Below are 12,500 nucleotides of genomic sequence, written 5' to 3'. Positions count from 1 at the left end.
GTTTATTTCATTGTAAGACTACTTTCTAAATGCTACCTTGCTGCTCCATTCTAAACACCTCCCTAGGCGAAGGGATTATTAGTACACTCGGCAACGATGTATAACGCTACATGAGGGATTGCGTATAAATACCGGAACAGGTTAGCTTTTGCACCATATTTATGACATAGTGGGGCCTCCGATTTAACCGAGCCAAAAAGGGATAAAATTAAAACTAAACAACGATAATGAAGACCATGTCCCTGGACACTTGTAAAGGTTTTTTTTTGTTTTGCTTTTGTTCTTGCTTTGCTTTTTGGGAACGAACGACTCGTTTAGTCGCATTTAGCGCTGGTTTGTAAACCACCAGCAGGAAGAGCACACGTAAAAGCGGCAAACACTTAAAACAATTAAGCGGATTTAGTGCGGAATGCAGTGCGTCGATAATGAGGCTTAAGCTAAGTTATAGTACGTAAGGTTTGTTCCGTTTTGATCGTTGTCGAATGTTGTGCTGACTCGGATATTAGCCAGGAATTAGGCCAATTGGCTCCCTTCTGCCCCTTTTTTGCCACATTCTAACCCCTCCGGTGCGTATGCTTTTGTAAAACAGGATATGCGCGTTGTTCGCGTTCGTCTGCTTGTCACGCGTTAAGATAGGTTTTCAGATTCGGTAACCGGTTGGCAGGGCTTGTGTCTGAGGTGAAACGCTATGCTCGCGCGCGACGTTACGAATTTCTACGGCGGGAATGAACGATCAGTGCGGTTTTGCGTTAAACAGCTACCCATTCTTAAAGAACTGTCTCAATCTATGTTCGTGCGCTACAGAAAACGTGCAAGCATTCCCATGGCCAAGCGTAATAGGAGGCGCGCACTAGCGAGAGATCAAACCGTATCTCGAACCCGTTTGACTCAACATTATATGTTTTCCGTCGTCAAAAGCCGTACCCCTAAACCATCTAAAATCCCTGAAATTACTCTGGAATGTCGTTCACGTTTACCCATGGAATCCTGCACTAGCGCTCTCTTTCTCTCTCTTCCCCTCTTTTCCCGTGACTGTGCAAACCATTCTCGAAGGCCGTCCGTTGTGGGTGTCATGTTTGAGTTGTGATTAGGTGAAGGTGGCGGAGTCTGGCGGAGAGACCTGATGGTTCCTGATGCTTCTTAGCGCCAAAACTTGTTAAACAAATCCATGAACGAATCGTAGATCATGAACGTGATCGCCACGTCCAGACAGACGCGACTCAGGCGCGGTACCGTGCCCTTATAGAAGGCAAGCGGTCCCTCGTTCTTCCAGATCTGCACCGCGCAGTCCATCGTGTTCTTGTACTTGGACGCCTCCAGTCCCTGCATGCGCGTCTTCACCACATCGATCGGTGTGTTGCCGAAAACGGACGCGGCACCGGCGACCGCACCGAACGCACCGACCACCATCTTGGGGACCGGTTTATGGGGATCGTCGCCCTTGTACACGTCCTTCAGCGATTCCATCACATAGAATCGGATGGCCTGGTTCGATCCCTGCTTCAATATGGTCGCCGTCAGCCCCTTGTACACACCGGACAGGCCCTCCTGCCGCACGATCATACCAACGCCGTGGAAGAAACCCTTGTACTTGGGCGTACCGCTGCGTTGATCGTTGATGAACTTCACCTTCACCGTTTCCATCGGTGTGACAGCGAGGATGGCTTCTGCGACGCCCGCGCCTAAACCGGCCAGCAGCTTGCCGGACGTGCTAAGCTGTCCATTATGATCCATCAGCCGACCCTTCAGGCTTTCGAACGCGCCAAACCTGCAGAGGTAAACCGGACAATTAGCATCCGTCATTTTGGGGGTGTATTGTGACCCGTTGCTTTCCACTTACCGAACGGCCGACTTCGGGATCGAGCCGTACAGCAGCACACTCAGTCCACGGTACAGACCGAGCACGCCGTTCGTTTTGACCGTCTTTTTCACACAATCCATGATGCCATTGTACTGCTTCGTGGCACCCTTCTCATCCAGCTGGAGCTGCGTTTTCACGTACTCGGTGGGGAAGGTGATGCAAATTTCGATTCCACCAGTGATGCCACCGGCCACGATGCCCTTAAGACCTTTGGCCCCGGGTGCCGCAGCGGCCGCTCCACTCTGCTCCATCCACGGACGGCGACCGAACGGATTGCGGAATTGACTAGTACTCCGTGGTCCCAGCGAAGCCATCACCGACGTGCCAGATACTCCTCCTAACCGATCCATCGTGTATAGTCAAGCTGTTTTTGCAGTAGGCTGAGAGATGCTGCTACGATTGCCCCAAGGGCGACTGTGCGACGTTCCTGCTTCTGTTCGCTTACTGGTCCTTGGCACTGGCACGCCTGAAACAGATCAGAAAAAAACAACCATTCAGAATGCTATTCGTCTTTCAGCAGAACGCAGATTGTGCAAATAATGCACATACGCATGTATTAGCCTCTTGTGCACACAAGGGAACGTTTCAATGCCACTTTCAGTGCGGCTTAGCACCCATGGAACTGCGTCACTGAGTATTTTCGCCGCTTGCTGGACGAGGGAATTCTATTTGTGTGTAGTGTACACTCAAATCCCACAATTCACTTTTGGCTTGGATAAACACAAATTTCTTATCTTATCATTTGGAAAAGGTTCTTGAACTTGAACTGACTTAAATTTGTATTCGCAAGATAAAGTTGAATAGAACCTTTAATCATTTGATGCACTTTTTACACAATCTTCCCTAAATGTAATCCATAAGTTGTCCCGCGGAGTTAGCACAAATCATGCTGCTGAACGAAGCCAGAGCGCACTCGGATTGTAGCGCCGGGTTGTTTGTTTAATGAACACCACGCACAACGGGGCCAACACACTGAAAAGCCGGGTGGCGCGATGCTTCAATACTAATGCGCGCGATATTGGCTGCAAGTATCGCCACTTTCGCACGGCACTGACTATAGACGGAGTGCCTCTTATCGTCACCGTCGTCTACGTTGGGTCGGTTGGTAACAACCATTCAAGAATGCAGACGGCTTCAACTCGATTCTGATCCGACCATCAAACCATCGCAAAACGGTTGCTTATTACAAGAGTACACGAGAACGGAGACGGCAAATCCCCCCACGAGAACCAGTTGTGAGGGACGACATCGGTTTGGCAACTGGATGGTTGCACCCGTTGCTATGGATACAGCATAACGACGATAGCAACGCGTCAGGTAGACGCCCGTTGGCCATTTTGGAGCTTCCTTTTGCTGCAAAATGCACCCTTGAACTTGAAAAAGAAGGGTGAACAACGCATAATGACCAGTTGCGGATCCTCAGCAACGTGTTTCTGTCGTCGTCGTCATCGTATCTAGAATGGCTGCGTGCGTTCCCTGCGAAACAGAAACCGGTTCCCGGGGTTTTGGGCGAATTATATAATGCCGGGCCCGCATCACTGGAATGTTGGCCGGTCTGGCAGCAGACGGTGGAACACAAAAGGGCGGTGAAAGCGTTAGTGACTGTGTGGCTCAAGGGTAGGAAGCCAGTCAAGTGTACCGGATGATGCGTTCGCCAATCGATCATCGTAGATCTGCGTGTCAGCCGGCAGTTAAAGGCGTACACGGGGTGTCTTATCAGTGGACATGATGCATGATTAGCGAGCGCACATAGCAGATAGTGCCCTGCAATGGTAGAGGTCACAGAACAGCTGTTGTTGTGCGGAATACAACCGTGACTCGGTATTCCGTTCACCTTGACTTGCACTTTCCGTAACTCGAGGCCAATCGGGCAATCAAACGTCCGTTGCCAACTGACGATCTGCTAGGTAGGGTAGGAGCATGTGGTGAGGGCGGTTGGCAATTCAAATAAATTCTATCAACCACCATTCGTTGCTGACTGGTTCTTTTTTCGGTTCTCCAGTGCTTCTGACGTCATTCGCGGTTTTGTACACTGAGAGGGTCAGCCACTTCAAGTGTTCGTTCGGTTCCACGGTTGCTGTAACCGCCCAAAAAGCTCGAAGGCCAAAGGCAAACAACCCCAAACTGGACTGCAACATATCAAAAACCAATCTTGCGTAATACAAACACACGAACACGAACGGCACTCCGGATTGGTACGCACTCTGTTGCACGTTGGGCTGGTGGTAGACCACAGCATGATCACGAACGATACACGATCCGTTAAAGTGCGTCGCTGGATGTTACGCAAAAACCATCCCTTCCACTAACCTGGATCCTCCGCTGTACGGTGGGGAACTGGGGCAATGGTGGCCACCGAAAACCTTTCAAACGAATGCCCTTCGACTTGTAAGGGAAAGGGAACCGAGTGGTATCAGCAGCAGTAGCGCCACACCGCGTGTGCAGGCTATGGCGGCTCGATGGAGGATTGCGCGCGCTTCGGAGCTCGGGTTGGAACTGTGAACAGTGGCCCGCGGTGGTTGCGCTGACACCCGAGGATGATGATCCAGACGACCACCACCACCACCCCAAATCAACGATGTGACGACGCGTGCTCGTTACGCTCACTTTTAGCTGGAGATAGGAGGTCGGTTGGCCAACACAGCATGCTGCTTTTGTGCGTGCGTGAGCAGAACGATCAGCCTGCGATGGAGAACAGAGCTCCACGATCGTTAACGATCGAGCGAATTTGTTTTTGTTTGAAATCGCAGTTACTTTGAATTATTAGTTTAAGATCTTATGCTTTTTTTTAAATTCAATTCGTTTTGAACCACGTGAAAAGTAGTCGTCAAGTCGATTGATGAGTCAAGTGTTTGAATGTTAACAAAAGACTTATCTCAAGATGATACGCGCTATCACACAGGAAATGGAGATAGTATTGTGGCAGAAGAAACAAGTTTGTCGCTCATCGCCGATCGATGTGCTTATCGATAGTTGTACGATAAGACGAGGCCCAAAACTAGGCATAGAACTCTAATGATGGGAGGTTTTTAAAAATATCGGTATGGCCGCTGCGAGTGGTTCTGATTTCACGAAACCTGGATCACTCTTTTACTCGAAGCGAGTGCAGCGTGTTCGGAACAAATCGATCCGAGTAGGAGCATCCAGAAAATCTCAACTCCAGAGAATTCAAACGGGGCCACAAACAGAAAACCTTTGTAAGGCTTTGCGCTTCAAAACAATCGATGAAACAGTATGACGTCATCGGTCCTGTTTGTTGTTCGCTGGTTATTTCATGTTTTCTCCATTTCCCACTCAGTCATCATTTATATTTTCCACTACGTACGAGATTAGCTCGCCACTTTTAACTTACCTGATCAGCGGTACAAACTCAGCAGCTTAGCAGTCCGCGATTCGGCTAAGAAACGCAAAACAACCCCATCGCGAACCTGCTTGCGAATTTTGCACGATTCATCGATTTATTTCATCGGTTAATCCCATGGAGCAAAATTTTGGAGATCGACGCTGTTTATACTGGCATGATTTTCCGCTGTTTTTCGCTGTTTTTCCAAAGTAGGAAAACTTGTAGGATTGTCGTGAGCAGGCAAACCAAAAGCTGATAATAGCGGTCAAATCCGTTATCTGAAAATCCAGAGTGCGGTAGAAATGGCATTAATTTAAATTTTTCCTCACAATCCTCATCTAATTTGAAATACAGTTTTTCTCGTTTTACTTCCCTGGGCCAAAACCATCTTCCGAAAGATTTTCAACAATTATTTTTCTCACCAATATTTGATTTTCATACACAAATCGCGTCATACCATCGCCAAACGCATGCGTGTGCATTGAATAGCAAAATATGATTATTACCTTTAAAAAGAAATTTTATAAAATAAGCCAATACTACAGCACCAAAATGAGATCGTCCAGCGTGCGAAATGGAGAAAAACCAGTCAATTCAAAAGGTACCGTCGACTGGCTGATGACTTCAACGATTTCTTTGCCCATTTTAATCATCGCTGGGAGCACAAAACAATCGATAATCCACCTATGGAGGGTGGGATTGAGAAACCCCCAAACTGCTACCCCTTCGAAACGAATCACCTGTTGCGCATTCGATTGTGAGGTAAGTTTGTCCGGCTATCGGATTTCCTAGCACCGCCAATACCCAATAATAGAAGCGCTGGCCTGTATCACTCTTCGGTCCGTTTTAAAGAGCGCAGTTCCAACCATTGATCCAGTGCCGATATGCATCGTCAAGTAGATCGAAAACAGCAACAGCCACGGGCCACGAGACCGGGCCGCGGATCGGCGGTGGTCGAACTCTTTTCTTGTTTCTCTATTTTTAGCTGCCACCCGGTGTCCATCCTGGACGCCTCGCAACTCGACCACTATCGATGCGCGAAAGGTTTTAAACATTGGCCATCGGCCACGAGTAGCACGCGGCCGCGGTTAAGAATCCCATTTGATACAGACACCCCGGACGCTTTGTTTGGTTTAATGTTGCTCATTTCTAAGCGATGGTTGCGCAATTTCAACCCACTCCATACTTGCAGATAGACTTGTTACAGTTTTATTCTATTTTTCCTAAAAAAATAATTGAGGTAGTCGAATTATTACTCTTAATTTCCTTCTTTTGTCATTTGTGTGTATATTTCCAAAACTAGCGTCACGTGTTATACCAAAAGAATGTGGCCCCAAAACAATGAATCAGTTCGATTGTCGGGATGACGGTGATATCACTTCCTCCTCCGTACCCGCATTCCATAGCGACCCATTCTCATTGGGACACGCCGGACAGTATTAATCAGGGGCTTTTCCGAAGTAAAACATAATGTTCAATGTTTCACCGGATCGTTGCACCTTTGCAACATACGAGACCGGTGAGTTGCACGGCCGACAATCGTCCGATGAATTATCATTTATCACACACCCTCATGCAGAAGCCGAACCAGAGGCCACAATCGCCAAAGGAAATGGATAAATAGGTTCCACTTTGCTGCTCCCTGCCCTGTTGCTAACCGCATGGCGATGCCATGGCACACTGGTCAGCATCTGGTCTGGTTGATTGTAGCCCAGTGGCATTCTGACGCCACCGCCAGCAGTTCCGGAAGTTTGCACTCCACCACCCAACTACCCAAACCCCGCGGCACTTAGCGGCACCGACCGAGCGAACAGAAGCCGCACGAGAACCGTCACCGGAAGTTCCGGACACCGGAACCAAACAAAAGGCTTAGAGGCGTCGACCGGAAGCAGCAGCACCACCGAAGGCGCGCCTCCTCCACCACCCGTACTTTCCCATTCCACCCTTTTAAGCTCAAAAATACCGTTCTGTGCTGCTGGCTAGTGAAATGGCCGGTCACCATGACAACCGGCAACTGATGATTACGGCTGTCGCGGGTCTTATTTTTGGTTAAAATTTATCATCACCACGCGAGGAAGGAAAAGCGGACGAATTACCACTTCGTCATCGTGTACTTTCAGCTATCGGTGGAGCGGAAGTACGCGAATAGCAAGAAAAAAATACAGGAAGAACAAAGAAGGGAAACGATGTAGGGAACCAGGATATGGAGCAAAACGATCGAGCAACGTTAGTGCAAAAAATGAATTCTGCGTGTGCTTGGGCGATTGCTGAGCAAAACCGCACTTCCAGAAATATAAATTGAAGTTGAATAAATTGTCAAATCCAACAAACGTGGTCATGTGATTGTAAATATTACTCACATCACATTGATCTCTTCCCTGGATCCTGGTTCCAAGGCTGTCTGCTGTGATTCGCATTCAAAGGGTTTCTATGGTTACCACCTTTCTAGTGCCTGCTAAGTAAGCCATCCGCTCATGACAGAATGACGAATGAAACGATTTTCCACACGCTCACCCCAACTGCCGGCGACCGGTATCGGATGTGGAGATGGTGTGTAGATAGCGAAATCGAAAAAAAAAACTAGAAAAGAGAAGAAAAATGAGGGGGGGGGGGGGGGAAAACAAAAACTCCTTTCGATACACCTTTGCCCGCAATCCATAATGTACTCTTAAAGAGGGTGCCTACTGCCTACGATGATGATCGTGATGTTGATGATGATGATGATGCGTACACGCTTTCTCGCGAGGTTAATACGATGATTACTCTATTGCTCTTTGGTGGCGTTCGGTTCCTTTCGGTGCCATGCGTTCCAAGCCAAACGCGATCGCTGCACACACGCGGTGCCCTGCTGCCCGACTTGTTTCATTTCGATTGTTTCTTCATCGCCAGCAACAATGGAAATGCTTCCAACGGCAACGGAGCGGACGCCAATAGGACTGGCGGTATAACGACACGCCGGCAATAAAGTAGAAAATAGGTTTGCAGATCATTTGCAGTGACCCCATCCCATCGGGAACCTTGCAGTTTCCACGTGGTAGACAAGATTACTTCCGAACCGATCGCGAAATGCGCGATCTGCAACAGCATTTAAGGTATGTTGTCCGACATTTCTTCGATGGGTTTTTTAACGTCTCAAATGAAGTGGACCACATTATTTCGAAAGATTGCTAGTTTGTTATGCTATTCCTCTATCGTTATTCTGACGATAAAAAAAAAACCAAAAGTTGAAAATTAACTAAACCAGTGTGTAATCTAACCGGTTCCTTGCACCACGGAGCTAGGTACATTAATCTTATCATGGTTGAAGTACTTCTTCTGGTATTCCGGTTGGTATTCAAATGATTAACAATCGTTCCGCACACGGGCCCATACCGAGCCGAGTCTTCACGACGGTTGAAGGCTAACACACCGGGTTGATAAGCTGTGCCACCACCAGGTATGACAGCAAACAGTAGGGACCTCCGCGAGGTCAGATGGCTTCTTCTAGCGTCGTATCAGCTGCGTCACGCTTGCGTTACCGTTTGATACCGTCCCGGGACCCTTGCAAGAGCATAAGACACGTGGTTTTAATAACAGGGGTAGCCCCGATAGACAGCAGCTGTTCTTGCGGCACTGCTCCGCCGCTCGACACAACGCAGGACACTCGAAACGAACGGGGTGACCGTTACGAACGCCCGCAAACGCGCGTGGCCAACTATCAGGACAACTGTCCTTCGCGTACCTTCCCTCTAATGGAAGTGCTCCACAATCGAACGAACCCAACGTTAAGAATTGCTGGTTACTCGAAGGGCAGAAGAGTGGCGTGCGCGGAGCTGTATTTGAATTTATGCCGCCGCGCGGCCGGTACAGCACTCCCCCTTTTTTAATCGGGCACACGCACTTGGGCACGCACGACCCTTACGCACGGAGGGAAGGGTGCGCAGGCCTAGGTGTCGGGGACGTCCCCGAGCGTGGGAAATCAAGAAAAAAAAGTGTGCTGCATTACGTTGCGTTGCTGCACACCGGGTCCGGAAGTCTGTCTGCCTGTCGGTGATCCCTCTCTTTCTACACGCATTCCGAGACCCGGGACCTGGCACACAAGCGATGTCTGTTTAAGGGCTGTGAGGGAGAGGGAAAAAAAATAAGGGACACGCAACAGCAGCACATGCATGCTACCATTGCAGTGGCAGTTGATCGATGCACCAGAGCGGCGGTAGGGCCAGCGGTGCATGATATCTGGCGAAAGAAGGAGATACACAAATGCACGCGACCAGACACAAGGCACCAGGTGGTGACGCGAGTTGCGTGGTTGGTTGCCATGCGGCCATCCAATCGGTTGCTATGATCCAATCGGTGACAATAACCGGACGGACGGAAGATCGAAACAAAATCATGTTGCTTTGGTGACGGAGTAGGCGAAGAGTAATGAAGCAGAGAGCGAGAGAAAGTGATTGCAGCTGCACTGGCGCCTTGCTGTCATTATGGCGATCATCGCGATCTGGTTTTCACCTTTTTTTTTTGCTTTCTTTTGAAGCAAAATTCCCTCTCATCTTTTCGCTCACTCGACGGGGAAATTTAGCAATTTGCAGCTTGAAAGTAGCTCCGTGAACTCAGCTACAGGGCAATCATTTTGCACACCACCTTGAAGTTCTTAAAGTAATTCTATTTTACTTATAAATCAAACCGAAATTAATAGCTTACGATCATCATCTATCCTCCAACTCGTCATCACCGGGGGACGGCGACGTGTGGGACGAGATAGCAGCGCACCGGCCACGCAGACCGCGTGTCGTGGTCGCAAGGTGCCGACGCATCACACAGAGTGCCGTATTAGTGTAGTATTGGCGACCAACCGACGCGCCCTCCCACACACGCGAGCGATGATGATGATGATGATGATGATGATGGTGTGCTGCTCTCAAGGGTTGGGCGGAAATGTGGTGGCACACCTCCCGCACGTTGAAGCGCTTCCCGTAGAATCGCGAGTGTTTTTGGTGCTGCTTCGGAAGTGGTCCCAGTGTGCGTGCGAGAGACAGCGAGAGAGCATGTGGGGTGTACCGAAAGGGTGTGGAGGTTGCGGGCGACGCGGCGCGAGATGCGATGACGGGGGCGGCTGGCAGAACAAAGAGAAACAAAAAGACGAAGAAGCAGCGCTTGAAAGGAACGCCAACAACAGCAGCAGCAACAACAACGCGCAAGCAAAATTCCACCTAGAGGGGTATGAATGAATTACATGAATGAATGCCTCATCCCACACACTTACGAGCAAGCCGAGCGGCGCCCGGTTCGTAGCCACAGCGCGGATGGAACCGGTGGTCTGGGTTTCGTGGCCCGTTTTTTTTTTATATATGGATTTCAACCACCCGGGACAGGACACTTTCAGGATGTGGTTTGTCCACTTCCCGCCCCTCCACTACACCCACGGAAAGGAGGGCCCCATTCAGATTAGCGACGGTTTGTACTATCGTGCCGTCGACGACGTGGTTTTGGAATCCGTAATTGTTGTTTGAGGCAACACGTGCGCCTTAGTCAACCGGCCAGCAGCAGCAGCAGCAGCAGCAGTATGAGTTTGTAGCTCACATCTTTATCATCACGGGCTAAAGGAGGTGGCCGTGTTAACGTGGTAGTACTACCCACTTTCCGCATCGTGCAAATCCCGCGGCAAATCCCCAATCCGGCTTGTGGTGGTGCGCGAGAGTGAAGAGCGCTTCGTTTTGTTTGCTTTTTCCTGATTTTACATATCTGTAAATGAAATTTAAACAAAACAAAAAAGTAACAAGCGAAAGCAGGCTCGCTGTTTTTGAGCATCGCCTCCTCTCAATGGGGCGGGTAGTGGATGGGAACGGGGGGAGTGGCCGGTTGTATTCGCGACTAGTGTCACGTCGTCGCTTACATTTGCGCGTGCCTCTCAAGGCTGCTGCGATTCCTCGCGCGCCTCTACCAGTTTGTTCGCGGTTTTCGTTTTTCTTACGTTGAGCTGCTGCGGCGCTTCTTCTGTCGCCGTGTGACCTTCAAATGCAACGCGACTATGTTATTTGATTGCCACCGTTGATGGGTCCGCATGTTTGGCCAACCACTGTGGGCGGTACGGTATTGATTGACCACCTGGCCGAGCTAAGGAGTATCCCGATTGAAATTCGCCTTCCGCGAGGAACTGTTGCTGCCTAGAAATTATGTTTCTTTCGCTCATTTTTCTTTCACTGTTTATCGCTCCCATACTACTTTCGCCTTCTAACTCTGGTGCAAGGATTTTTTTTATAATTCCGCACAACATTTTCCGTATGGTATGATAAAAATATAATAAATTTGAACATAACATAATAAATTTAAAATTTGAAAACATAATAAACGCGACCGCGCTATGCTCGTTACGCACACTCATACCGATGGCTGTTGGAACACAAAACGGCAGTGTGTGCGTGTCGTCGTGAATCGCTCGAGCTCTGGCACACTGAGTGCCAGAGCTTGCGTTACCTGCGGCAGCCCAGAAAATGCCTCAAGTCCTTAAATTAAATTTTAATAAAATTAGTCTTCAGTTCTTTGTAAACTTACCTTGCAACTCGACTATTCCTCCACAACTTCTGCTGAAAGTTTCTCCACATGCCTCTGGGAACGCACGGCACGTGCGACACTTTTATGGTTTGGTACAAAATACGCAGTACGCCAGTGCCGCACCCAGTGTGCGATGGAGTGCAGCGCTAGCTATACGGGCACGCACATTTCCGTTCATTCATTAGTTCAATTCGAGACGGGAACGAGATTTGTTGGGCGTTCGCGAGGTTCGCGTGTTCGTTGCCCCGGAGCACCCTTTGGGCCATATTCTATTGTGCAAACTCGGCGTTGCCGCGTACCGCGAGAGGTGGTTCTAGTATTTCGCCGTTTTCTCGTCGTTGAGTTGCTGGAACCAATAGAGAACACAGAGCGCGTGAAGTTGGAAACGCAGCTGCCACTGGAGGTGACGGGTGGTTTTGGATGGTGATTCGTCGTCGTGGTGAAGTGAAAGTGCGAGTTGGCGTGGTGTTTGTAGGAATATTGGCCTTTTTATGAATCAAAACGCGCTCCTGCGGCCGTATCCGAACGCGGAACTGCACGCGCCCGTGTGTGTGTGTCTCCCATTCGTGGGTGTGTTTGTGTGTGTGCACGCTCTCGGTAGCTTTGATGTGCGTGCGAGGTTTTGAATGAAGTTCTTGGAAACGCGCGTGCGCCTGTGTGTGTGAACGCCAACGCCAGCGAATCGGGTATTGGCTGCTGTGGTTGAAACAGCAGCCCCAGCACCAGGCCTACACACTTCTTCTTAGTGCGTGGAGTTTCATCGTG

General features: G+C 49.3%; 2 protein-coding genes across 3 annotated transcripts in view; one reads left to right on the top strand and one right to left on the bottom strand.

Moving 5' to 3' along the window:
- Positions 1-5,281, bottom strand: part of LOC126570102 (putative tricarboxylate transport protein, mitochondrial) — a 5,301-nt gene extending 20 nt beyond the window's left edge. The window contains exons 1-3 of one of the 2 annotated variants that reach the window (XM_050227621.1): positions 5,214-5,281; positions 1,841-2,327; positions 1-1,768 (exon numbers count right to left, since the gene is read on the bottom strand). The exon at positions 1-1,768 is cut by the window's left edge and continues 20 nt beyond it. In XM_050227621.1, the coding sequence (XP_050083578.1) occupies positions 1,141-1,768; positions 1,841-2,211 (999 nt within the window). In that variant the 5' untranslated portion in view covers positions 2,212-2,327; positions 5,214-5,281 and the 3' untranslated portion in view covers positions 1-1,140. Of the gene's footprint in view, positions 1,769-1,840; positions 2,328-4,171; positions 4,351-5,213 lie in introns of those variants that run through there. The other variant, XM_050227620.1, reaches the window with a different exon arrangement.
- A 6,657-nt stretch (positions 5,282-11,938) lies between these two features.
- LOC126570078 (GTPase-activating protein) overlaps positions 11,939-12,500 on the top strand; it is a 21,395-nt gene continuing 20,833 nt past the window's right edge. Inside the window, exon 1 of the mRNA XM_050227567.1 lies at positions 11,939-12,500. This exon is cut by the window's right edge and continues 324 nt beyond it. The gene's annotated coding sequence lies outside the window, so the exon portion shown is untranslated.

The sequence above is a fragment of the Anopheles aquasalis genome, chromosome 2, assembly GCF_943734665.1.
Source record: "Anopheles aquasalis chromosome 2, idAnoAquaMG_Q_19, whole genome shotgun sequence".
Lineage (NCBI taxonomy): Eukaryota > Metazoa > Arthropoda > Insecta > Diptera > Culicidae > Anopheles > Anopheles aquasalis.
This window is presented reverse-complemented; position numbering and strand designations above follow the sequence as displayed.